We start from the raw sequence: 27,226 nt of genomic DNA on the forward strand, positions 1-27,226 counted from the left end.
TTGCCAGGCCTGTCTTCCGAGGCACCGCTGAGCGGGTTCAAAACGCCAACCTTTCCACTAGTAGACAGGCACTGAACTGTTCGCGACACCCAGCCCCCCACTGCACCCTTAAAACACCCAGCTAGCCATGCACATGTACACACACACTCACACACGCTTTTCCTGCATCTGTACTTCTTTTCTTCAGCCTGAGTTTAGTTAAACACCTGGAATTTCTCGTGTCTGCATTTAAATCTGGAACTGCATAATCAAAAGGCCCCTGAAATGAAGTGGCCAGGTTTCTAGGTTTCAGAGAAGTAGGACTAAGCCCTCGGCTGGTTCCATCTGAGCCAAGGGTGGCACCCATAGCCGCCGCAGCCATCGTTAGCAGGTGTGCATCCTCTCCCCGCCCTCGGTCGGTGCGCCCCATACCTTTAGGCGCCGGCTGTTCTGGGTAAGGCCAGACCCTAATCACACAACCCAAAGGTTTAGGAAGTGACTTGCTTTTTTCTTCATTCATCTATAAAGACAAACGTAAAGGCTGGGCAGATATTTCAAAGATGGCCTTTCATCTGAAAATACCTCCAAAAATTGTTTTACAAAAAAGTTCGTCCCTGATTTACCCTGGAAGAGTTTTTTTGTTGGTTTGTTTGTGTTTTAAATTTTGTTTACTATGATTGGAGTTGCTCCATCTGGCTTTTTTCACGCTCACCTCCCTTGTTACTAAGGGATATCAAGAATCATAAAACACAGGCCTCGAAGCCCCAACACATAGCACCAGATGCCTCACCCCTGAGAAAGGAAAGAAAGGAAATGAACATTTATTGAGTGTGTACTTGATACCAGAGCCTTTCCTACACATAACCTCATATAATCTTTCATCAGCTCTATAGGGTGGGTACTACTAATGCTGTTGTTTTATAAACGAGGAAACTGAGACTTAAGGAAGTCAAGTAGTTTATTCTCAGTCAAATCGCTAAAAAGAAACAGAGCCGAGATTCAAAGCCAGTTTATTTTCTTTTTTAAATCAGCAGACAGTAAAATGGACTCTCCCCCCCTTTTGGTGTGCAGGTCTATAAATTTTAACACACACGTATAGATTTGTGTAAGCACCGCCGTAATCAGTCATCACCCAACAACCTCCCTTATGTTACTCTTTTACAGTCACATCTCCTCCCAGCCTCGCAACCACTGATCTGTTCTCCATCACAGTCGTTTGTTTTTTTGAGAATGTCATATAAATGGAGTCATACAGTATGTAACTTTTTGAGATTGTCTTCTTTCACTCAGCATAATGCCTTTGAGAACCATGCAAGTTGTTGAACGTACCAATAACCAAAAACCAAACCAGCTGCTGTCTAGTCAACCCTGACTCATGGCGCCCCCTTGTGTGTCGGAGTAGAACCGTGTGCTTCATAGGGTTTTCAGTGGCTGTGATCTTTTGGAGGTACATCGCCAGGTATTCCTGGGTGGATTCAAGCTGCCAACCTTTCTATTACTGGATGAGCACTTAACTGTTTGCATCACCCAGGCATCCACATATACCAATAGTTCATTCCTTTTTTATTGGTGAGTAATATTCCCTGGTATAAATGTACCCCAGTTTGGTTAACCATTCACTCGTTCAAGGTCATTGGGGTTGTTCCCAGTTTGGGGCCATTACACATAAAGCTATTTTAAACATTCGTACAGGTTTCTTGTGAACATAAGTCTTCATTTCCAAGGGTAAATGTTCAGGAGTGAGATTACTGTGTCTTAACGATTATATGTAGAACTTTCTAAGAAACTGCCAACATATTTTCCAGAGTGCTGTATCATTCAAAGCCAGTTTTAAACTTTCAAATCCAGGTTCTCTCCTTTCCAGCAAGCTATCTGTCCAGACAACAGAGTGGTTTTGATATTAGGCACAGCTTCCTTTTGAGGGATGTTATTTCCACTTACGACCTACGGAAGTTGAAGTCACAAAACTTTGACTTAGACTCACAAGTCTAAACGTGACTTGGGCAGATTCCTCGAGAATCATTCAAGTTGTTGCGTATAACCGAAACCAATACCGAAAACCAAACCCGTTGCTGTTAAGTCACCCCTGACTCATGCCTATCACATGTGTCAGAGTAGAACTGTGTTCCGTAGAGTTTTCAATGGTTGTGCTCTTTCCCAGAAGTAGATCGCCAAGCTTTTCTTCCTAGGTGCCCCTGGGTGGGGCTGAGAAATAGAGAGGGACAGCAACATCTGGAGAAGATAGCTGGGAGGGTGTCTGTGTGACTTGGACCCCAAACCAGGAAAAACTTGGTGGTTTTGGCTGAGCCTTAAGCGTCAAGTTCAAGATGAAAGGCAAAATGCTCTTCCCACGAAAGAGAAGAAGCTTCTAAGAGGTGGAGGGAACAGGAAACTATTTGTATTGCAACCTATTCCACCTCCCCAAACCTACTGCAAAGGGAAATTGCTGACTGTGGTTCCAGTTCCGGTTCCGGTTCCACTGAACTCCAGGGATGAGTAATGAGAGAACCGTGCCCCCAGGCAACACTTGTAAATCCTTAAGCAAATCTGGGGAAAACTGTGTGAAATGTGTTCCCTCCCTGGCTCACCCCAAAGCTTCTGGAGATTCCAAATATACAAATTTGACGCACCGCATCCCCTCATCACCAAACTTCCTGAAGACATGTTATTGCCAACACAGTTTGACAAAGAAAATAGCATCAATGGCTTGGAAACACAGTCTTAGATACACGGCTCTCAAGAAGGCCAATGGGGAAGTTAGCAGTGCTGGCCTCCTTTCCCTTCCCTAAAACGACATTCTTTTTATTATTGTTGTTGTTGTAAATACATATATAACATGACAGTTGCCAGTTTAACGTTTTTCGTGTGTATAGCTTAGTGACATCAGTTACATTCATCAAGATGTGCCACCATCACCTGTGTCTGTTGCCAGATTTTTTTTTTTCCATCGCCATAAACAGAAACTCAGCGCTCCCTGTCTTAGTCACCTAGTCCTGTTATAACAGAAATACCACCCGTGGATGGCTTTAACAAAGAGAAGTTTGTCCTCTCACAGTCTAGTAGGCTAGAAGTCCAAACTCAGGGCGTCAGCTCCAGGGGAAGGCTTTCTCTGTTGCGCTCTGGAGGAAGGTCCATGTCATCAGTCTTCCCTTGGTCTGGAAGCTTCTCTGTGCAGGAACCTCAGGTCCAAAGGACTCACTCTGCTCCTGGCACTGCTTTCTTGGTGGTGTGAGATCCCCCAACTCTCTGCTTGCTTCCCTTTCCTTTTATCTCTTTTAAGATAAAAGGTGGTGCAGGCCACACCCCAGGGAAACTCTCTTTACATTGGATCAGGGCTGTGACCTTAGTAAGACTGTTACACAGTCCCACTCTAATCGTCTTTAACATAAAATTACAATCACAAAATGGAGGACAATCACACAATACAGCCAAATTGATCCACACATTTTTGGGGGGACATAATTCAAACCATGACACTCCCTAAACAATTTTCCTCCTCCCACCCCTGGAAACCACTAATAAACTCTGATCTCTATGCATTTGCCTATTCTAGATATTTCTTATGAGTGAGATCATACCATATTTGCCCTGTTGTGATGGACTTATTTCACTCAGCCCGATGCTTTCAAGGTCCATCCATGTTGTAGCATGTATCAGGACTTCATTTCTCTCTATGGCTGAGTAGTATCCCATTGTATGTGTGTACCACATTTTGCTCATCCATTCGTCTGCTGATGGATATTTAGGTTGTTTCCACCTTTTGCCTACTGTGAACAGTGCTGCTATGAACATGGTATACATGTGTCTGTTTGTGTTGCTACTTTCAGGTCTCTTAGCTATATACCTAGGAGTTGAATTGCTGGGTCATAAGGTACCTTTAGGAGCCCTGAGGCACAGTGGTTAAGAGCTTGGCTGCTAACCAAAAGGTCAGCAGTCTGAATCCACCAGGCACTCCTCCGAAACCCTATGGGGCTGTTCTACTCTGTCCTATAGGGTCGCTATGAGTTGGAATTGACTCGATGACAACAGGTTTTGTTTTGTTTTGTTTTGCTTTTATGGTACATCTATGTTTAACTTTTTGAGGAATGTCCAAACTTTTCCACAGCGGCTGTGCCATTTTACATTCCTACCAGCAATGGATGAAGGTTCCGATTTCTCCATGTCCTTGCCACCACTTGTTGTTTTCCATAAATCAGGAAGATTCTTAATAGCACGAGACAGGACTGGCCCAATAAAAGCTTTTAGCAACAGTTTGAGGAAAGTAATCAAGGTCCTTGGAAAGTCCTTGCTGAAGGCCTCACAGCCCCAAGCCAGGATCTGAACCCACCAGGGATCCCAAAGCCATGTTCCCTCTGCTTGGCACCCATGTTTATATTTTCATTTGTATTTTCTTTAAATACTGAATATGCCCCACCTGTACTGCCAGAAGAACGAACATATCTGTCTTGGAAGAAGTACAGTCAGAATGCTCCTTGGAAGTGAGAATGGCAAGACTTTGTCTCATGTACTTTGGACATGTTATCAGCAGGGACCAATCCCTGGAGAAGGACATCATGCTTGGTAAAGTAGAGGGTCAGCAAAAAAGAGGAATACCCTTGATGAGATGGATTAACACAATGGCTGCAACAATGGGCTCAAACATAATAACTATTGTGAGGATGTCGCAGGATGGGCAGTGTTTTGTTCTGTTGTACATAGGGTCACTATGAATCGATGGCACCTAACAACAACAAACGACAACATATTGAAATATAATTTACATACTATGAAATTTACCCATTCACCTGTTTTACATAATTCAATGATTTTTAGTGAATTTACTGAGTTTTGCAGCCCTTGTTTATATAAGATTCCTCATGCCCTTTTACAGCTAATCCCTATTCCCACTCCCAGCTCCAAGGAACCAATAATCTATTTTCTGTCTCTTGGGTAGATACCTAGGAGTGAAATTGGTGGGTCACATGGTAAATTTATGATTATCTTTAAGGAATTGTCAAAACAGTTTTCCAAAGTGACTGCACCATTTCACAGTCCCATCAGCAATGTATGAAGGTTCTCTTTGATCTGCATCCTCGCCAACACTTGGTATTATCGGTATTTTTTATTATAGTCATCCTAGTGGGTGTGAAGTGGCATCTCACTGTGCCAATCCCTGCTTCTAATCTCATTTCCCAGTCCTCCCACTCTAAAACCTGCTCTGTGTTCCAACCGAAGTGAATCTGTTGCTGTTTTTTCAGTGAGCTCCTTGATATCTCAAAACCATGCCTTTGTTCACCCTTAGAATGTGTTGCCTGACTTGATATATATATATATATGTATATATATATATGTATATGTGTATATATATATATATATATATATATATATTTGGCGGGGAAAGGGGATGGAAATTGAGAGTTCAAAAGAGCAGGAGAATGGAAGGCCTTTGACTTCCCCACCACATGGACACCTCCAAGTTCCTCCTACAAACCTAGCCACCATACCCTTCTGTCTTAGACTGGGTTCTCTAGAGAAGCAAAACCAGTGAAGCATCTGTGTGTGTATATATATATAGAGAGAGAGAGAGAGAGAGAATGATTTATAAAAAAGAAATGGCTCACATGGTTGTAGAGACTGGAAAGTCCCAAGTCCATGGGTCAGGCTGGAGGCCTCTCTCAACTCGTATAGCTGTAGGGGCTGGCAAACCCAAGATCCAGACTGAAGAGGCTGACGAATCCCAAGATCGGCAGGAAAGCTGCTAGCTCAAGTCCCAAGAACCGGAGGTCAGATGAACAGGAGTTAGTTGCAGGATCCAGAGCAAGCAAAAGCCCACGAGCCTTGCCAGAAAGTCCCCCTATATTGGATGCAGGTCATACCCCCAAGGAAACTCCCTTTCAACTGATTGGCTACTCATAGCAGATCCTGTCATGGAGGTGATCACATTATATCAGATCTCATCATGGAGGTGATCACATCATTATATGACTGCCAAACTACATCATAACTGCCAAACCATTGAGAATCATGGCCCAGCCAAACTGATACACAACCTTAATGATCACACTCTCCAAACAGCTTGCCTACCATGTTGGCCACACTTGGCTGAGATTACTGCTGAACTCTAAGCTATGGAGATGCCCCTGCTTCCTCCAGGGGAGAATGTCATGTGAATTTAGAAATTAACAAAAGAAGAAATGACTACCCTCCATACTGTGCTGCAGAAAGCAGTATACATTCAAATGATGGTAAAGTCTTGTTAGGAGTTCCTGAGTGGTGCAAAGGGTTAAGTGCTCCACTACTAGCCAAAAGGTTGGTTGTTCAAACTCACCCAGAGGTGCCTCAGAGGACAGGCCTGACGATCTGCTTCCAAAAGGTCACAGCCTTGAAAACTCTATGGAGCAGTCCTACTCTGCACACATGGCGTCGCCAGGAGTCAGAATGGACTGGACGGCAGCTAACAACAAATAGCAAAGTCTTTAAACAAAGACTTTAAGCCTCACAATTTAGATGCTGGCTTGTGGTAGCCGAGACATCAGAGAATGATTTGTTACTTAGGAAAGGAATTGCTAACAGTCTTGGATTAATTACCAAAAAAAACAAAACAAAAAAAAAAAACTGCTATAATAAAAAGCAGAGATCTGGTACCCCTGCTTCACTTCCCCTTGCTGACTGCTTTTGGATTATTTCCACTTTGATTAGCACTTTCATCAGGAGGTAGGAAGATACTAAGAGCAATTTATTTGGTTAATGATAAGTAGCTAAAAGTGTTGAAATCAATGGTTTAAATATGTATTTGAAACTATACTTACACTTTTCAATTTTTATTTTTGTGTCTTACACAGACAGCCTAAAGCTGATTGCACCAAACTAAACCAGTGCTGAAAGCCTATTGGAAACAGCCAGCGATTCTTGACCCTTTTTAAGTGCACACCTTCCATGAACTGGTTGTCAGGTTTCTACTTAGGTTGCCTTGTTAGTGTTTCCACTTACAATAGTGGAATGAGTGTCTACAATCTCTGAGTTATTTCAGACTAGGTTTTAAATTATGGCTCTTAAAGTATACTTAAAGAACTGAGGACTTGAGTATACACTGCATTTTCTGTGGTGAGGCAAAGTCACGTGGGTCGTTCAATGGCTTTAATTCAATCCAAAGATTTGATATTTCCTCCTGAGTTCTCACAGTTGGATCATTTTTAAATATTTGTGAGATTGATTTGAAACCTGCAAGAACCATGAAGTCATACATCAGTCTGTATTTATGGATGGCACTGGGTGCTGTTTGGCTCGAGAAATAAAAACCCTTTAAATATGGTACAATTTAAAAAAAAACTTTAAAAAAAAAACTGATTGCTTTCAGTATTTTCATATGGAAGCAGTATTGTAACAAAAATTTACTTCAAAGATTCAGTTGGATATGAAGTAGTTACACTGTCCAGCTAGAAGGAATGAGGAAGTGAATAATCTGGAAAGAGAATATTGACAAATGAGCCTTCATGGAGAATCACAGAATTTCAGAGTTGCTAGAGACATTAACCATTACTCAGTTTTATCTACAGATTTCTTGGATAAACAAGCTGTGGCACGCTGCTCAAATTCAATGCCTATTCCACAAACCCTATCTATGCTTCTCAAGCTTCCACTTCCCCTCACTCCCAGAAAATTGCCTTGACTCGAACCTGACAGAGAAGTGAGAAATCATAGGTATGAGCTCACTCAACTGCCCAGGCAGCCCTGCTATTACAAATGCATGTAATTCCCAACCTTCCTCTTGCTTCAGAGGCGCCCCCCTCATCCATTCAAAATACGTCCGCTTATCTTTGGAACACAAGTCAAACCAGCCCCTGCTTCATCTCACTTGCATATGTTCTCAGTTTCTTCCTCTCTATTGACTCATTCCCTCAGCTTACAAATATGTTCAAGGTTCTTCCACCTTTCTTAAAAATACACACACACACACACACACACAATTACATCTGGACTTCCAAGCAAGATGGCCTTGTAAATTCATGTCTTGAGATCTTTCGTAGTCCATAGCAATACTAGATAAAATATAAAACAGATCAAACTGCAAAAACACAAGACTGACATCTGCAAAAATGGTAAAAAACATTGTTGAAGCTGCAAGACTGACAGACTCTGAGTCTGGAAGGCTCTAGAAACTACCATGAATGTGTCTGTTGCAACTTCTCTGTCAAAATCCCCTTGGCCTGCGAATTCCACCCACCCAGCCAAACAAAAACCCAGCAGTTATCCAAACAAGCTCAGCAAAACCAAATCCCAGGCCCCAGCCGTAGACAGTAGACAGACCACTTAATTGTTTCTCCAGCACATTCCAAGGAGGAAGAAGGTCTTCAAGTCCTTCTGTCACAATATCCATCTACATCATTGGCCTTGGTGATTGCATAATATTTCATAGTGGGAATGTATCGTGATTTATGTAACCAACCTGCCGATTTTGAACCATTAAATTACGTAGGGAAAATCTTTTATTGACCAAGTCTTTCTCAGAAGCCCATGCAGTATATATCAGGCCACAGAATTCATGCAATTGTGTAGAAAGCAATTTTTTCACCGTAAACCCTAGGAGGTCTATTTTATCATAAAAAAGAAAAATCCCGTTTTTGAAATAGCAAACAGGTTTAAAAAAAAAAAAGAAGCAGAAGTCTAGAAGTCAGAAAATTCCAGTACCCAGGGTCCTGCAGTCTTTCTTGTGTGACTGTAGGCAGTCGCTGGGCCTTTGGGCATCAGTTTGTCAGACAAACAGAGATGAAGACAATTGTCATTGGCTAATGTCACAAGAATATTATGATAAACTTTGTTTTTAAACGTTCTGAGAACCCCAGAGGAATAAGTAAATGCTTTGATTCAATCACAAATGAACAGAATGGGAATCAAAAATACTAGAAGACATTTTTCATAGGCATTGGTGTGCATTTGAATAGTTTCTCTTATTTCCATTTCCATTTTTAAGTGTCAGCAATGAAGGTTAGCAAGACAAACTGAAAATTTAGTACCTTGCTTTTTTTTTTTACTGTGGTGAAATATAGAGAGAGAGTCCCGGGGTGGCTCATCTACTAGCCAAAAGGTTGGAGATTTGAACCCACTCAGAGGTGCCTAGGAAGACAGGCCTGGCAATCTGCTACCGAAATGTCACAGCCTTGAAAACCCTATGCAGCAGTTCTACTGTGCACACGTGGGGTTGCCAAATCAACTCAATGGCAACTACCACCAACAAAAATATATATACCCGTTGCCGTTGAGTCGATTCCGACTCATAGCGACCCAACAGGACAGAGGAGAACTGCCCCATAGGGTTTCCAAGGAGCAGCTGGTGGATTCAAACTTGCCAACCTTTTGGATAGCAGCTGGGTGGGCTCTTAACCACTGTGCCACTAGGGCTCCAAAAATACATATATATCTAACATAAAATGTGCTGTTTTAACCATATTTAAGTGTGCAATATAGTGGCAATAATTATATTCATGATGTTGTGCAACCACTAACACTATTTTCAAAACTTTTTTATCACTCCAAACAGAAACCCAATACCCATTAAGCAATAATTCCCCATCACTCCTCCCCCCAGCCCCTGGTAACCACTAATCTACTTTCCATCTACATGCATTTGCCTATTGTAGATATTCCATGTAAGTGAGGTCATATAATATTTGTCCTTTTTGTGACTAGCTTCTTTCACTTAGCATAATGTTTTCAAGGTTCTTCCATGTGGTAGCATGTACCAGAACCTCATTTCTCCTTTTAGCTGAATAATACTTCATTGTATGTATGTACCACATTTTGTTTATCCATTCATCTACTGATGGACACTTGGGTTGTTCCACCTTTTGACTATTGTGAATAATGCTGCAGTGAACATTGGTGTACAAGGATCTGTTGGAGTCCCTGCTTTCAATTCTTTTGGGTATATACCTAGGAGTAGAATTGCTGGGTCATATGACAATTCTATGTTTAACTTTTCAAGGAACCGCCAAACTGTTTCCCGGTAACCTGCTATTAAGCCAGTATTTTTTCTTTTAAGCGGGCATCTCGGTCCATGTTAGAACGATCTGAGCAGCAGATTAGGGCTGCCTCTAGTTTGGAGGAACTGCTGCGAATCACGCACTCTGAGGGCTGGAAGCTGTGGAGATGCCGACTGAAGCTCAAAGGTCTCACCGGCATGGACTCTCGCTCAGCATCTCATCGGTCCACCAGGTTTGCGGCAACTTTCTATGACATTGAAACACTGAAAGGTAGGTGTGTGGATGTGGAGGCAAATCCTTTCTCTTTTACCAGACAAGTGCACCAGCGCCTTCCAAATGTTGGAGTAGGGTAGGCACGTGCCAGAGGGACAACCAGAGGGGGCCTTTCAGCACGCAGTGTAGGTATCAGTGCAGAGTCTTGATCTCCTGTGTTTACTCTCTAGCACAATATATACAATTTGATTTCAACATCAAAACCAACACAAAAGAGCACTTGAAAATATAGAAATAGATTTAACTCAGGGATGTGAGAGCAAAACAAATCCACAAAGACTGTTCTTCTAGACAAAATAATCAAGACTCCAGACTAGAAAATAATACCATTTGAAATAAAGGAAACCATCAGTTCCTAGTAAGGTATGCTGGTTTGTTACAAGGAAACCATCATACGTATGTAGTGTGCCATAATGAATTCAATGCTCATCAAAGAAAGTTGTGTGGCCTCCAATTAGGCATTTAACTCTTTTGATGATGTGTCAAAACAACACAAGAAGCTACTGTGGCATTGTTGAGTTGGCATTTTAGATTTGGTTGACATAGGATTACCTGGTAACTGATTGTATCTATTACATATTCCTTTATTTCTCTCCCCAGTTGTCTTTTATTTTTTTCCATTTGTAAATAGATGGTGAGGTCGCTCAGGCCTCCGTTGTTGGCTGTGGGAACGCTGCGGATAGGTAGAGCCAAATCCATCAGCCACACCATGGACATGAGTGTGCAGAGGGTCCTTTATGTACGCGTGTATAACTGTGTGTCTAAATGGGTTGAAATAGTTGGAACAATGACCTAGAACCCACTCTAGCCAGGGGTTTGAGGCTCTACTTGTTTCTCCGTGGTGAATTAACATGGACTTCATGAAAGCAAAGGGGTCAGACGTCACCTGGAAGGTCACAGGCCTTAACCAGGTTACCTGTGAGAAGACGTGAGGTGAGCTTGGAGATACTCTGTGAAGATGGAGATAAACACGCGTTTCCATAAAACCAAGACTAGGTGATAGAAAAGGTCACTGACATTGACATTTTCTAAGGAGGAAAGCATAAAAGAATATGGAAATGAGAACTCTATAATTTCTCTCATTATGTGGAGACTCATCTAGCTGAGTTAGAAGCAGTAAATAATTAAATTGGTGTGTCACATGGGTTCAGGCTAGTTCCCTGAGGTAGAGAAGTCCTGCTGGGCAACAGTAAAGAATAGTAGAGTTATGAAGACTTTAATTGGTGGCGTTGGTCATAATTGTGTACGATTTTGATTAAAATCTTACCAGCTCCAACTTTCAAAACTTAGTTTTATAAAAAGAATAGAAGCAAATGGAAAGCAACATTTAAGTGGAATTTTAAACAAAGAATGTCATCCTAAGTTCATTACTAATTTTTTCAAGGGTTCATGATTACTAATAGTGAATTACACAATACCTATATTAATACTTGAGTAATTTATCTCTCATGTTTATAGCCTTCAAGCTTTTTATATAAATATTCATAATCAGATATTTTTAAAAGTTTTTTCATGATACAGGATTTTATCAGGAAAAAAAACAAAGCTTAGGTAAATTGTATAATATGTGCAATGCTCCTCAGCTGTCCAAACATCTTGTGTTTTGTGTTTCCACTGACTGAAGAAACAACATATGAGGAAAACTGGGAGTGGTGGTGGGGGGAATGAAAAGGGATATGGAAAAGATGTTTTAAGAGAATAGTTTAGAAACTAGGGTAACATCTCAAACAGCAATATTATATCTGTATACTTTAAAGCATAGGTGGAAATATGATAATATATATGGGAATCCAGAACAATCTGAGGAGAGAGCAATACAAATTATTGTAGATAGGATAAAAATGGATAAGAGGTTATCTATTGCTGCATAACAAATTACCCTGGAATTTACTGGCTTATAACATTTTTTATCTCCCAATTTTTGTGCATCAGGAACCCACAAATGGCTTAGATAGGTGTCTCTGCTTCAGGGTCTCTCAGGAGGCTACAATCAAGCTGTCAGCTTAGACCACATTCACCTTAAGGTTCAACTGTGGCAGGATCCCCTTACAAGTTCACTGAGTGGTTGTTGGCAGGATTCAATTCCTCATATGCTATTGGACTGAAGGTCTCAGTTCCTGGCTGACTGTTGGCCAAAGGCTGCCTTCAGTCCTTGCCATGTGGACCCCTCCAACACGGTAGCTAGCTCCATCAAAGCATGCAAGTCAAGAAGACGAGAGAGAGTGAGTGGTGCCAGCAAGAGATAAAGAGAGACTGTTAGGAAGATGGAAGTCAGTCTTTTGTAACCTAATCATGACGGTGACATCCCATCACTTTTTGCTCTATTGAGTTCATTAGAAGCAAGCTACTAGGCCCAGCCCACACTCAGGGAGACAGGAATACTCAAGGGAGTGAATACCAGGAGGAGAGGGTCTTTGGGAGTCAAGTTAGAATCAGCCTGCCACAAGACAGTTTTCACACACACACCCTCTAACATATAACAAACTCTACAGTACCATGGTAAGCTAAAGTAATGCCTTTAAATGTTGTCTTTATCACATAATTCAATCTTTTCCCAAAAACATCTGTAGAGAGGCCTGTACAATATTAAGTATCAAAGTGTCAACATCTAATTAAAAAAAAAAAAAAACTATGAGAAAAAAGCAAATACTGTTTTATAAGAAAGTATGTATTTTCTTTTTATTCCCAGAGGCGTTTTTCTCTTCTGTCTTGTTTCCTCAGATTAGCTAGACTGAACAGAGTATTGCTCTTTCCATCAGAATTAATGGGCTTATTTCATCAATTTAGTTAAACTTGACTATTGGGCATTTGCAGATGAGAAAAACTCTGCCTTATAGAAAGATCACTTCCTTTTAACTTTCCATTCATGTGTTTGCCAGGTTTTAAACCTACTATAGTAGGGCTTTGGTGGTGTAGTGGTTAAGAGCTCGGCTGCTAACCAAAAAGGTCAGCAGTTCAAATCCACCAGCTGCTCCTTGGAAACCCTATCGGGCAGTTCTCCTCTGTCCTATAGGGTAGCTATGAGTCAGAATCGACTCGATGGCAACGGGGTTTTTTTTTTTTTTGGTATAGTTACTTAGGAGCCCTGGTGGTGCAGTGGTTAAGAGCTCGGCTGCTAACCAAAAGGTCAGCAGTTCGAATCCACTAGCTGCTCCTTGGAAACCCTATGGGGAAGTTCTACTATGTCGTATAGGGTCGCTATGAGTCAGAATTGGCTTGGGCATAGTTACTTAATGGAGCCATGGTGGTGCAGTGGTTAAGCACTCAGCTGCTAACCAAAAGGTTTGCAGTTCAAACCCACCAGCCGCTCTGCAGGAGAAGGATGTGGCAGTCTGCTTCTGAAAAGATTACAGCCTTGGAAACCCTATGGAGCAGTTCTACTCTGTCCTATAGGATCACTATGAGTCTGAATCAATTCAGTGGCATTGAGTATAGTTACTTAAGTGGCCAACAGAAATGCGTATCCTGATGGTGCTAAAACCTACCCATACCTTCCTGGATGGAAGTAATTCTATCCAGCTGTATCCTGTAAATTGCTTAATAACAGCATTTACATATTATTTCTCTATATGCTCCCATTTACTTCCTTATTAGCCAGCTTTTCCAGATGTGCACATTGTCGTTATATACGACAAAGAAAAATAAAACAATTATATTCTATGAATATACAGTAGGAATAAAGAGCTCTGGTGACGCAGTGGTTAAAGTGCTCAGCTGCGAACCAAAAGGTCGGCAGTTCGAACCCACCGGCTGCTCTGAGGGAGAAAGATGTGGGAGTCTGCTTCCGCGAAGATTTACAGCCTTGGAAACCCTATGAGGCGGTTCTACTCTGTCTTACACAGTTGCTATAAGTCGGAATCGACTCGATGGCAATGCGTTTGGGTTTTTTGGTTATAGTAGAAACGGGAAGGAACACAGATTTTGGTTTTAGTTTTTCTGAAAACAATCTTCGGTTCAAGGAGTGACCAAACAAAAAAATCCACCTAATGAAGTAAGCAAGCACTAGAAATGTGAAAATGACCGTGTTCAGCATAACTCGGGCCCACGTTGGCATGGCGGGGCCCCAATGCCCTTCCTCTCCGCAGTTATAGACGAGGAGTGGCAAAGAACCCAGTGCAGCCCTAGAGAGACGTGCGTGGAGGTGGCCAGCGAGCTGGGGCAGAGCACCAACACCTTCTTCAAGCCGCCCTGCGTGAACGTGTTCCGGTGTGGCGGCTGCTGCAATGAAGAGAACCTCGTCTGTGTGAACACGAGCACCTCGTACATTTCCAAGCAGGTGCGAGGACATCAGCAAGCGGGTCCACCCCCAAGCCCGGGTGATGATGATGGCGTTGGCAGCCGCACCTAACCTTGTTGCCAAGCTCTGTGTTCAGTGTGTTATGTGCGTTATCTCATTTGCTCCCTGAACCAAGGTGCAAAGGCAGGTATTTTGTTATCCCCCTTTAGAGATGAGGAAACTGAGGCTCAGAGAGGTAACTCATCCAAAGTCACACTGCTAGTGAGAGGCAGTGCTGGGATTCAAACCCAGGTCCATAGGACTCCGGAGCCTGAACTCTTTATCAGTTACTGTTTCTCTGATGCTATAATGTTCAGAATTGGAAAAGCCTACGGACGTTACTAGAACAGGATGTTAAAAGGAATGAAGAATTAAATGAAGCTGTTCCCACCCTTAGATGGAAGAGAGGGGAGGGCGCAGTTATGGGCACCCAGAGAGAAATGGAGAAAAGGGCTGCTGGACTGGAGGAGTGGTGGCCAAAGCAAGCCACGGGGCCACTTAGCCTGGCAGAGAGGGCTAGAGGTGGGGCTACAGGTGGAGGTCAGCCTCTGGGGGCACGAAGGGAGGAGAGAGGATGGTGTCTCTGGAGGGACAAATGGAGGATGTCCAGCACAAAATGAAAATAAGTCTGCAGCCCCCATGGAAGAAACAATTCTTCCCTCTCCATCATCTAAAATCCCCTTTGCCCTTACTCAGTAGTAAGTTTTCTTTCTGTCACTACGATATCGTTTTACAATATAATAAATGTTCCATATGAGAGCAGTGGTAAAAAACTTAGGAACATGATATTAAAAATCTGCAGGTCAAACTACATCCCTTTTGGTTATATGTTACAAATTCCTCACGTATGTTGATATATTCATTTAATTGTCACACTTGCCTGTGCAGTCTCTTCTCCTCATGACTGTGAAAAGAGAAAGCACAAACAGTAACATCCCATATGCACTGAATATATCCATATTAAAGAATCTCTTCATTAGATGCAGAGTGGAATGTTGATTTTTTAATAGGTTAACTATCCTTAATCTTGCCCTTCCCCACCCAAAATAGCCCTTAAACTGAAGAGTTTCTTTTTCTAAATCCTTCCTTTTACAGAATCTTGGAACTTGTGAAATTTCTGACCTCTACTGTTTGACAATTTGGGGAAAAAAAAAAATGACCTAAGCATGACTCAGCCCCAACTGTTAGTAGAAACACAGCTTGCATAACGTAAGAAGCTTTAGCTCATGACCATGTTATTCCCTGGAATATGGCTGGAAAATTGCGCAAGAAGGTGAAGTTCATGCAAAGTAAACACTCTCAAAACAGTCTCTGACCTAGACTCCTGGAGGCTCCATTACATATTGAAAGATCAGAATAAACACAGCTTTAATGGATTGTTTCCACTTAATAAACAGTTGAGTACTTTATTTTGACTGCTCCACTCGACAAGTGATTAATTTAAAGGGATGTACTTAAGTGTAAGTGTACAGCAGTTTTTCTTTTCAAACATGCATGTTTGAACATCATAACAGTGGTTAAAAAAATAAAATAAAAAACTCTCACACCAAAGTTGTGGACTATTTGATGACCTGCCTCTTAGAAACGAAGTGAATAAATGAATACTCTGTATAGTAAGAATTACGTGGAATGGTGACTGAATAGACAACACATTAAAATCAAGTTCAAATTCATCTAGACGTCACAGAACCACTCTAGAAACAAAGTAATTGGCATTTTTCTATAAGTTCTTCTGGCCAAGGCTCCACCTGGCTCCTCTGGTCATATGGATTTCATTTCAAAAAGCAATAAGGCCTATTCCTAAGAGCTTGCCCTCTGGCTTTAGAATAGACTGCCTGGGTTCAAATCCCCACTCTCCCAATCAATAGTTGTGTGGCTGTAGGCAAGTTATATAACCTCTCTGTATATCTGTTTCTTCACCTGTAAGGTTTGGGATAGTAAAATACCCACCCCATAATGTTGTTATAAGGGCTAAATGGATTAATGAAAAAGTACTTAACAACAGGGCCTGGCATATGAAAACACAGAAAGAACGATATGTTAGCTATAATTATTTCTTTGTGCAGGATGATCTTGTATCAGTCAGCTATTGCTACATAGCACTGCATAACAAATGCCCTAACACTCAGTAGCTTCAAACAGCGATTTGTTATTCTTGCTCATGTGTCTGAGGTTTGGTTACTCTAGAATGGGCTAGGCAGGGCTGGCCTCTCAGCTGCAGGCCCTTCATTCCTTGGATCAGCAGGCCAGCTAGATCATGTTCTGCTCATGACTATGGCATAAGCATCAGAAAACAAGCCCTAGAATACGTGCATAGTTCAAGCTTGTACTTGTGGCATGTCTGCTGACATCGCGTTGGCCAAAGCAAGCCACAGGGCCAAGTCCAAGGTCAAGGGACAGGAAACTCTAGTCCTTCAGTGGAGATGGTAACGGGAAGAGATAAGTAGTTTTGAATGATATTCAAATCCAACCAAACTCAAAGAATCTTCGTAACAATAATCTCATTTCATACTTACAACTTACATCCAAATTTAAAGCAAGAGCAGGGACCAACAGTGCCACTTTACAAGGGTACCAGAGACACTGCAAAGTGAAGAGACTCGACCAAACTTAAACACTTGGTCAAGTTGGCTAAGGCCCTGGTCTCCTGACTCCCAGCTTTCTTTCCAGCATGCCACGCCTTATCATTATTGGTTCTATTCTTAATGGCCAGCTTTGCTAAAGTTACTACCATGAAGGACAAAAGGCAATCATGTAGACTGTAGAAACTGTTTTTCAGAAATATGTATGTATTCATGGTTATCTTTTTCTGCTGTAGCTCTTTGAGATATCAGTACCTTTGACATCAATACCTGAATTAGTGCCTGTAAAAGTTGCCAACCATACGGGCTGTAAGTGCTTGTCAACAGCTCCCCGCCATCCATACTCAATTATCAGAAGGTCCGTCCAGCTCTCTGAAGAAGATCGGTAAGCAATTCTTTTACACGATTATACTCGTTCTTGCCTTTGTCAAAGCTGTATGTGAAGAATCCTTCACATTTGATGACTACAGAGTCATTGCTTTCACGTCAAGTTCTTCATCTTTAGCTTCTAACCCAGCTCTACTGGTAATAACTGTTTAGCAAATGTATTCTTTATTAGGTGCTAGGTGTATATTGGAGCCCTGGTGGCACAGTGGTTAAGAGCTCAGCTACTAACCAAAAGGCTGGCAATTTGAATCCAGCAGCCATTCTTTGGAAACCCTATGGGGCAGTTCTACTCTGTCCTATAGGGTCGCTATGAGTCAGAATCGAATTAACGGCAGTGGGTTGGGGTGGGTTAGATGTATATTGCAGTAGGACCAAAAAGCTCAGCATGTCTCCTTGTGAACTTCTTTGTTCATAATATGTACAGCTGAATGCAGATGTGGAGTCCCTGGGTGGTGCAAGCAGTTTGTGACTACTACCCTAAAGGTTGGTGGTTCAAACTTGCCCAGAAGTACCACGGAAGAAAGGTCTGGCAATCTGCTTCCATACAGAAAACCCTATGGAGCATTTCTACTCTGTAACACATGGGGTTGCCATGAGTCAGACTTGACTTGATGGCAGCGGGTTTTAATGCAGTTGTAAAAATGTGCTGCAGCCTCAAGCTTGCCAAATGTCCCCTTTTCCAGAACACGCATAAATGAAACTCATTTCAAGCTGTTTATATGTTTCAATCCTGAAATAGGGTGGCGGGTGGGGAGAAGGGATTCCAAGAATTATTGGGGAGTGGTAAACTATCATATCAGTTTCTGATATTCCCTCTTACGATTTCTTAATGGAAAATTAATGGGAAATTTCATTTTAAATGAAAATGACTTAAAATTCATTTGACTTTGAATTTTTCTTGAGAGTATTTTGTGATTCTTCATAAATGATGACACCCTGAAGTGTCCTGAAACTGAAGGTAAGGATCATTGATTTGGAAAAAAAAAAAAAAAAAGAATTTAATACAGAGAGGCAAATGAAGGGCAAATGACAAACACTGAATGAAAACATAAAGTAACTAAACTGGCTACTTAAATTTTGCAGACGTGAAGCAGTAGCCGTTTTTGTGAGAGTAGCAAGTAAAAGGGTGAGCTGGTGGTTCTATATTAATTAACATTGAGCCCAGGTGTCCCTGGGTGGTACAGTTAACCCGCTAGGCTGCTAACTGAAAGGTTAGTGGTTTGAGTCCACCTAGACGCACCTCAGAAGAAAGGCCAGGCAATCTACTTCCAAAAATCAGTCACTAAAAACCCTACGGGGCACAGTTCTACACATGGGGTTGCCATGGGTCAGAGCTGACAGCGACTGGTACTGGTGACGTTGAGCCCAGAAGACACCTCTGCCTCTCTTAACCGCAAAAGAAAGCTCATAGAGAGGAACGTGTATTCTCTACATGTTCCTGCTGTCCTGGCCAATGCTCTCATCTCCATTCTAAAGAAGATAATGCTTAGATGCTATGCTAGAACAATATTTACTTTTGCTAAGTACAGTCTGTCCACAGCTATAATCTGCATAGTCTCTAACACCAATCTTCCGGAAAAGGTTATAACTTTCCCAAATTACAGTTTAGTTTCCAAAGGTTTCCAACAGAGAATTACCATCTACTACTGTACATGCAGTTCATAAATATCAGTGCACATTTTTTAAAATGCCCCAAAGATATGATTACCCTTGAAAGCTTTTAAATCGAGTTCATTGTTTTCTTTTCTTAGATGTCCCCATTCCAAGAAACTCTGTCCCATCGACATGCTATGGGATGGCAACAAATGTAAATGTGTTTTACGAGAGGAGAATCCCCTCGGAGGAATGGAAGGTAATGATAGCAGCAGTGAAATAGTAATAACAACAATCAAAACTAACTTGTGTTGAATATTTACGATGGCCAGCAGTGCCGTCAGCCTTTTCTATGTAGTAATTCATTTACTCCTCTCGACACCTCTATGATGTACTATTATTATCCCTTTTTTACAATTACGAAATGGACGCACCAAGATGTCTAGTAATTTGCTCAAGGTTACACAGCTAGGAATGACAAAAGCAGTCAGATTCTGGAGCCGTCTGTGCTATAATTATATCGTAAGCCCACCAATGCATCCTTTTGCTTTTTAATCTTAAAGAAAAACCCAAAGAGATGTGTTGTTGTTGGTGTGTGCTGTTGAGTTGATTCTGACTCATAGTGCTCCCACGTGACAAGAGTAGAACTGCCCCATAGGGTTTCCTAGTCTGTAATCTTTTATGGGAGCAGATTGCCAGGTCTTTCTTCAATGGAGTAGCTCGTGGGTTTGAACCGCTGACCTTTCAGTTAGCAGCTGAGTGCTTAACCACCGCACCACCCCAGGGCTTACAGTATGGCACATCTCAATTCAGACTCGTGATGTTTCAGATATCGAGTAGCCAGATACGGCCAGTGACTGCTGTGTTGGACAGCCAAGCTCTAGAACATCAACTCATTCGTTAAGGTTTTACCCTATAGTTGTTGTCAGCTTACGTTGAGTCGACTCCGACTCATGGAGACTTTATGTACAACAGAACAAAACGCTGCCTGGTCCTGCGTCATCCTCATGATCACCAGCATGTTCGAGTCCCTCATTGGGGCTATTGTGCCAATCCATCTCACCGAGGGTCTCCATCGCCCTCACTGGCCCTCTGCTTCACCAAACATGATGTCCTCCTCCGGCGATTGATCCCTCCTGATGATGTGCCCAAAGCAAGCGAGTCAGACAATGTTCTGTTACCCTACAGAGTCATGTCAAACCAATCTAATCCTTTCTCCATGTGACTCATGTTTTAATACAGGTAGTCCCTGACTTACGACGGGGTTTCGTTCTGACGACTCCGTCATAAGTTGGTTCTGACGTAAGTCGAATACCTTGGTTTTTTTTTTTTTTTTTTAGTTTTCATTATTAGTGCCTTTTATTATCAGTATCTTTATAAATCCGATCTTTATTTGTCTTTGGGGGTTGGAAACATTACATATAAACTTACAAATATATTTTAACATTGTATGTAGTACATATTACTAACGATAAGGTGTACAAAGAAAAAAACAGATGATCGTAAGTGCAGTTCGTCGTAACTTGAATACGTCGTACGTTGGGGACTACCTGCACCGTGAGAAAGTTATCGTGGGAGACAATCTATATAGAGCATAAAGACTGTTGTAGTTGCGGTTTCCCTGCACACAGCCTCTGAGACAGAGGACTGGACCCAGGAACAATCCTGTGTGAGGGAGGCAGGACTGGGTAGAGGGAGACCGTGAACTGAGATGCTGTGCAAAGAGGGGCCTCAGCCAATCCCAGGGGAGCTGAAACTGGGACCGCCCTTCAGAGGCAAAGGGGCTGGGCCATATGGACCAGCCATTGGATATGGGCTGCGCCCTGGCGGAGGCATACCCTTGGGTGAAGCAGCTTCTTCCTGCTGACAGGAATTCCTCGAGAGGGACTCAGCCAGTGCACACTTGTTCAGGGTGGGAAGATGCGTAGGAAAGAGGGCAGTGCTCTGAGCACAGGGAAATGAGAGCTCAGGGTTGGAGGTGAGAGGACATAGCACAGCCTGGCTACTGGAGGAAGTGCAGCATGGAGGGGACACATGGGAGAAGCTGGGGACATGTGAGAGAGGAAGCTGGACAGGCCTCCAGGGGCAGAGTGGAAGGACCTTGTGAGCCTGGATGTGATGCTAAGGGCCAAAGGAAACCACTGAACTGGTTCAAGCAGAAGAGTGACACCATCCATTAGAATTTTAGTGACATCAGCACAGTGGCCATGTAGAAGAGGATGGGTTGGCACGGGGCATGAGAGGGAGCAGGGGACCTTTTGGGAAGCTGTAGCAATGATGGATGTGAGACGCGGGGGTAGCCTGCTTCCCCATCACTTCATCTCCCATAATCCCATTCACGTGGGCCAAGTTCACAGTCGCATCTCCAGTGACTCCCTCAGACTGATGGCATGTACTGAGCTTGCTGTTCATTGAGCATCTTTTCTATGCACGTGGCTGTTGAGTCACCTGCTTTTTTTCTACAATGCCTCCTCTGTCCTGATTGTGCACGTTTGGGTTAGTGAATCCAAGTCCAATTTGATTTCATCTTATTAGATCCAGGTCGTTGCTCTAAACTGTTAAAAAAACAGAAGAAAAGAAAAAAGTGGGAGGTCCCGATTCTGTATTTTAAAGTATTCAATACCTCTTTTCCTCAAGAGAGCTACAAATTTCAAAAAGTTACTTGAAAAAATTTCATCAATTTACCGGTAAAAATGATAAAAGGAAGAAGATGGACAGGACATGGGTATTCCATCATCAACGACCGTAGGGATTGAAATCCGTGTATTTTTTCAGGGTATCACCCTTGGCTACTTGCTGATCCGTCCAGCTCCCCTGCACCCTGTCTATGTTCCTTTTAACTTGCCCAGACTGATGTGAGGACAGCCCTTGCCAATGACCTTGCTGAAGTTCAGCAAACACACATGGACTGTTCTCCTTAAACCGCCCTGTCGAAAAACAGAGTTGATCACACCTGAAGGGTTTTGCGTGAATCTCTACTGCCACCTAGTGATCAATGCATCTCTTTTAAGGGCTTCCTGTGAGTTGGAATTGACTTGACAATAGTGGATTTTCTTTCTTTCTTTTTTTTTTTTTAATTATCCTTTAGGAGTTCCCGGGTGGCGCTTGGAGCCCTGGTGGTGCAGCAGTTAAAGCACTCGGCTGCTAACCAAAAGATCGGCAGTTTGAACCCACCAGCTGCTCTCTGGGTGAAAGATGTGGCAGTCCGCTCCTGTAAAGATTACAGCCTTGGAAACTATGGGGCAGTTCTGCTCTGCTCTAGGGGGTCGCTGTGAGTCAGAATCGACTCCATAGCAGTGGGTTTTTTGGGTGGTGCAAACGGTTAACGTGCTTGTGTGCTGCTAACTGAAAGGTTGGAAGTTCGAGTCCACCCAGAGGCACCTTGGAAGAAAAATCTGGCAGTCTACTTCCAAAAAACTGGCCACTGAAAACCCTGTGGAGCATAGTTCTACTCTGACACACATGAAGTCACCAGAAGTCAGAATCGACTCCATGGCAACTGGTTAAAAACTGAGGAGGGCTAGACTTATGTCCAAACCAAATCCACTGCCAGAGTGATTTCCGACTCATATGGCCCTTAACCCAAAAAACCCATTGCCGTCGAGTCAATTCCGACTCGTAGTGACCCTATAGGACAGAGTAGAACTGCCCCACACAGTTTCCAAGGAGCGGCTGGTGGATTCGAACTGCCAACTTTTTGGTTAGAAGCCTGAGTTCTTAACCACTGCGCCACCAGAGCTCCGTGTGGCCCTTAGGCCCCCTATATTTTATTACTAATACCTGGAGGTAGAATTTTGCATTTTTAACAAGTCACCAACCTAAAAATCTCTGAAAATGTTATCCAAAAAAATGATTTTTTATCACAAACTCAAGAACCCACACACGTTCCGTGTTTGTATTGTAAACTCTGAAGTGAATCTCCTTCCCCTAGTGAAGAGGTGAGGGACACACATCTTTAGGAAAGGAGATAAGGGGAATCCAAGTAACTTTCAGACGATGTAGAATATGCAACCACGTTTAGTGGCCACATTATCCGGGCTGCAGCTACCCAAGCAACACTTTTCTGTTTTTGTTTAGAGCACTCTCATCTCCGGGAACTGGTGCTCTGTGGGCTGCATATGAAGTTTGACGAAGATCATTGCGAGTGCGTCTGTAAAGCACCGTGTCCCCGAGATCTCCTCCAGCACCCAGAAAACTGCAGTTGCTTTGAGTGCCGAGAAAGTCTGGAGAGCTGTTGCCAGAAGCAGAAGATATTTCACCCAGACACCTGCAGGTGAATGGCCTTTCCACTTTCGCCTGGACTCCACCCAATCGACACGGAATGTAAATACCATTGCAAATCAGTGGGATTCCTTATGAAGCCAATTCTTTCTTAGTGCCCAGGCAACTTTTTTGGTAGTAAAAGAGATTTGGCAACTAAGGAATAAAAGAGAGTATATAGAGTGATGGTTAATCTTAAAGTCAAGAAAATCTTGCCTGCTATTGGTTTGGAGTCCCTGGGTGCTACAAATGGTAAAATGTGCTGGACTGCTAACTGAAAAGTTGGAGATTCAGTTCCACCTAGAGGTGCCTCAGAAGAAAGGGCTGGCAATCTGCTTCTGAAAAACCAGCCATTGAAAACTCTATGGAGCACAGTTCTACTCTGACACATACAGGGTTGCCATGAATTGAGTTGACTCGACAGCAACTGGTTGGGTTTTATAGTTGACTCACAACTCTTAAGCAAAAACTAAGTTGGTGAGATTTAAACAATTCTTTTGGAGGGGGGTTTCAGATCAGCAAACGCTTTGGTTCAATCTCTCTCACTATATATGTATGTATATGTGTATATTTTTACTTTGATGCCATGGATGTCACTGGATTTGCATAGTGAAAAATTTATTGATGAATAGAACACTTGGAGGTTACTGATTGGGATGTAAGAGATTTGGAATTCATGTGAAATGACCATTTGGGATTTTATATTTTTAAATACATATCTGGAAATTTTACTTTGAAAAAACTTAAATTGGAACAGTTAGTCCTTTGAATTCAAGCCTTGATTCTGAATTCTCCTATTTATTTCCTTTCGCGACAGCTGTGAGGACAAATGTCCCTTTCACACCAGACCATGTGCAAATGGAAAACCAGCGTGTGCAAAGCACTGCCGCTTTCCAAAGGAGAAGAGAGCTGCCCATGGGCTCCAAAGCCGAAAAAATCCTTGATTCAGCTTTTGCTCTCCAGTTCCCCGCCCCTGCCATTGTAAACAGCATGCTGCTTTGCCAAGTTGCTGTCACTGTTTTTTCCCAGGTGTCAGAAAAAATCCACTTTCCATAGTAGCAGGGTGAATCCGGAGCAGGCTTCCATTAACCACCTGCTAAGGATCCCCTGGCTCATGACAGATGTCTTCTAACTGAAGATGCCTCCACACGCCAAGGAATGGAGAACAGAAACTCTGTGTCACCATTTTTTGGTGAATGAAAAAGGTCTGATCGTCCTGGGGTGGCAGGTGCCATGTGATGGATTACTCAGAGCACGTGAAGAAATGTGCGTAGCCTCTGAGTCCTTTGCTAATTGCAACTTTCTTGTGAATTATTATGATTCTCTCTTATACATAATTTGATTTGTATGACCAGCACGGACTTCCTGATTACTCCCCAGCTGTAGCTTCTGAGTTTACTGAACTACTGTTCGATGTTTCATATTTAAATGTATTTAAAGAAAATAAACACCATTATTCAGGCCATACACTCTTATGCATTATTTAATATGCTTCCACTCGAAATTTCAGACTAAAGCAAAAAATGTTCTTAAGAGAAAAGAATTTAGAAGTCGGAGGTGTGGTGTTACTGAAAGGTTGGTGTACCAGAGCACCAACACAAATAATTTGCAGATTTAGCGGCAAGGCAAATAACTTAAAAATCGATGCCCCTCTCACAGCATCTTGCATAGATAGATAGATAATTACACACACAGACATATATGTACATACACTAACCAGTTGCCGATAAGTCGATTCCGACTCATGGAGACCCCATGTGTGTCAGAGTAAAACTGTGCTCCAGAGGGTTTCCAATGGCTGATGTTTTGGAAGTAGGTTGCCAGGCCTTTCTTCCAAGGTGCCTCTGAGTGGACTAGAACATCCAGCCATTAATATGCAGCCAAGCACATTAACCGCTTGCACCACCCAGGGACATCACTCCTCCCTGTGCAATGACCAGTGGTCATACTAATAGTGCTGGAATGTGGGCTGAAAATTAAATAAAAATACAAATATGCGAGAATCCCCAAGAGCTTCAAACAAACACAAGTGCCAGGGAGGTGTGATGTCCCTGATTATCTAAGCCACAAGGCCAGGGAATCTTTTAATGCAACAGCACAGCTCACAAATCTGTGTCTCAAGCAGGGTGGTGGGAGGTCCCTTAGGGATACTGTTCAGACTCAGCTAGATTACATGCATATCTGAATTATTCGGATGTTGCAACTCTAGAAAGGAATTTCATTCATTTCTCTTCCCAAAATATTTATGAAATGAAAGATATCCAAAAATATTCTGTCATTTTATAATAGAGATTGTTTGTTCTAAACCGGGATTGGCCTGTTTTTGTAAATAAAGTTTTACTGAAACATAGTCATGCTCATTCGTTGTTCACGTGGTTCTTGGGATGATCTTGCTTCCAACAGCTGCAGGGACGCGCTCTGCTTATTTTTCAAGCTAAATGCTGGCAGCTGGAAATACTCTTTCCCTCTGAACTCCCATTATTTCTCTTGTATTTCTCTTAGAGCACATATCACTTCCTAGCTTTTCTCGTAGATATGTACATATGCCCTAACGCAGACTTGGTTCCTTGGCATTTGTAAAGCTCATGTCAGATTGGCCCTGCAAAGCAACTTGCACATAGCTAGCAGACTCTCAATGTGTATTTGTTGCCTTCCCACTCCAAAATGATCCAAAGGAGCTAATACATATGTATTTGCAAAGAGCTGAACTTCAAGTGAAGGTGATTCCATATTTATAGGCCATTGTATTCTACAACTGATCTGGATTGCCCTCATATTTTATTAATCAGAATATAATGCATCTAAGTATCTTCTCATTGCAGCGGTTACTAAGAAAATCTCCAAAGGCTACCTTGAGGTCATATATTTAGGCAGAAGGTTGTAATTAGAATTCTCCCCAGATTTAGATCTCAATCCAGCTGCTACAACTTTCTTTGGCCTTTTAGAAAATAGCCTAAACCAGAGACCTTTGCTTAAGGTTTCTTGACTACAAATGGAGTCTTGTGAGATGGTAAACCCTTGAGAGGCGGAATCATAATTTGAATTACTTTTTTCATGCTCAATGGCTAGGTCAGAGGCTGGCACATGTTGGATGCTCAATGTTTGCAGGCTTGGTTGGAACCGACTGATAACACCCTGCAGACTCCTTGGCCTTCCACCCCTCTCCCCTCAGGGCTCAACATCGGTGTGCCTTTGTGGGTATCTATTTATAAAAGCCCGTCTATTCTACAGTATTTAAAACACAAAGAAACTGTTAAGAAAAGTGGATCTCTTTTCACTATTGGTAAAACCTATAGAAACAGCTAGAAAGGATAAAAAGCCTTTGAAAGACAGGGGCTATGTTTAATAAGGAGCCCTGGTGGCACAGTGGTTAAAGCACTCAACTGCTAACCAAAAGATCAATAGTTGGAAACCACTAGCGGCTCTGAGGGGTCGCTATGAGTAGGGATCTGCTCCATGGCAGTGGGTATGTTTTATAGTCCGTGTATTACGGGCACAGCCTTTTGCAGATGGGCACTCATTAAAGGTTTGATGATAAGATACCAAAAAAAAAAAAACCAAACCCATTGCCATCGAGTCGATTCCCACTCATAGCGACCTTACAGAACAGAGTAGAACCGCCCCATATGATTTCCAAGGCTGTAATCCTTATAGACGCAGATTGCCACATCTCTCCCGTGGAGCAGCTGGTGGGTTCCAACCACCGACCTGTAGATTAGCAGCCAAGCGCTTTAACCATCGTACCACCAAGGCTCCTTGATGATAAAGACAGGAAATTCTTACTCTGTCCCGAAAAAATATCACAACTCTTTTGAAAGAGTATTGACATCAGGCTCTTAGAGGAGATGACCGTAGAATTTCGAGTGTGTATTGTGAGCGTAACTCTCATTTGCCAGGATTTCTATCCACACTCTGTG

The 27,226-nt window shown here is 42.4% G+C and overlaps 1 protein-coding gene across 1 annotated transcript in view; it reads left to right on the forward strand.

Annotated features, from left to right (window-relative positions):
• Nucleotides 1-24,253, forward strand: part of VEGFD (vascular endothelial growth factor D) — a 33,137-nt gene extending 8,884 nt beyond the window's left edge. Inside the window, exons 2-7 of the mRNA XM_004386327.2 lie at nucleotides 9,998-10,208; nucleotides 14,297-14,487; nucleotides 17,306-17,454; nucleotides 19,208-19,308; nucleotides 23,127-23,322; nucleotides 24,127-24,253. Of these exons, the coding sequence (XP_004386384.1) occupies nucleotides 9,998-10,208; nucleotides 14,297-14,487; nucleotides 17,306-17,454; nucleotides 19,208-19,308; nucleotides 23,127-23,322; nucleotides 24,127-24,253 (975 nt within the window). The remainder of the gene's footprint in view (nucleotides 1-9,997; nucleotides 10,209-14,296; nucleotides 14,488-17,305; nucleotides 17,455-19,207; nucleotides 19,309-23,126; nucleotides 23,323-24,126) is intronic.
• The last annotated feature ends 2,973 nt before the right edge of the window (nucleotides 24,254-27,226 follow it).

The sequence above is a fragment of the Trichechus manatus genome, unplaced genomic scaffold, assembly GCF_000243295.1.
Source record: "Trichechus manatus latirostris isolate Lorelei unplaced genomic scaffold, TriManLat1.0 scaffold00162, whole genome shotgun sequence".
NCBI lineage: Eukaryota > Metazoa > Chordata > Mammalia > Sirenia > Trichechidae > Trichechus > Trichechus manatus.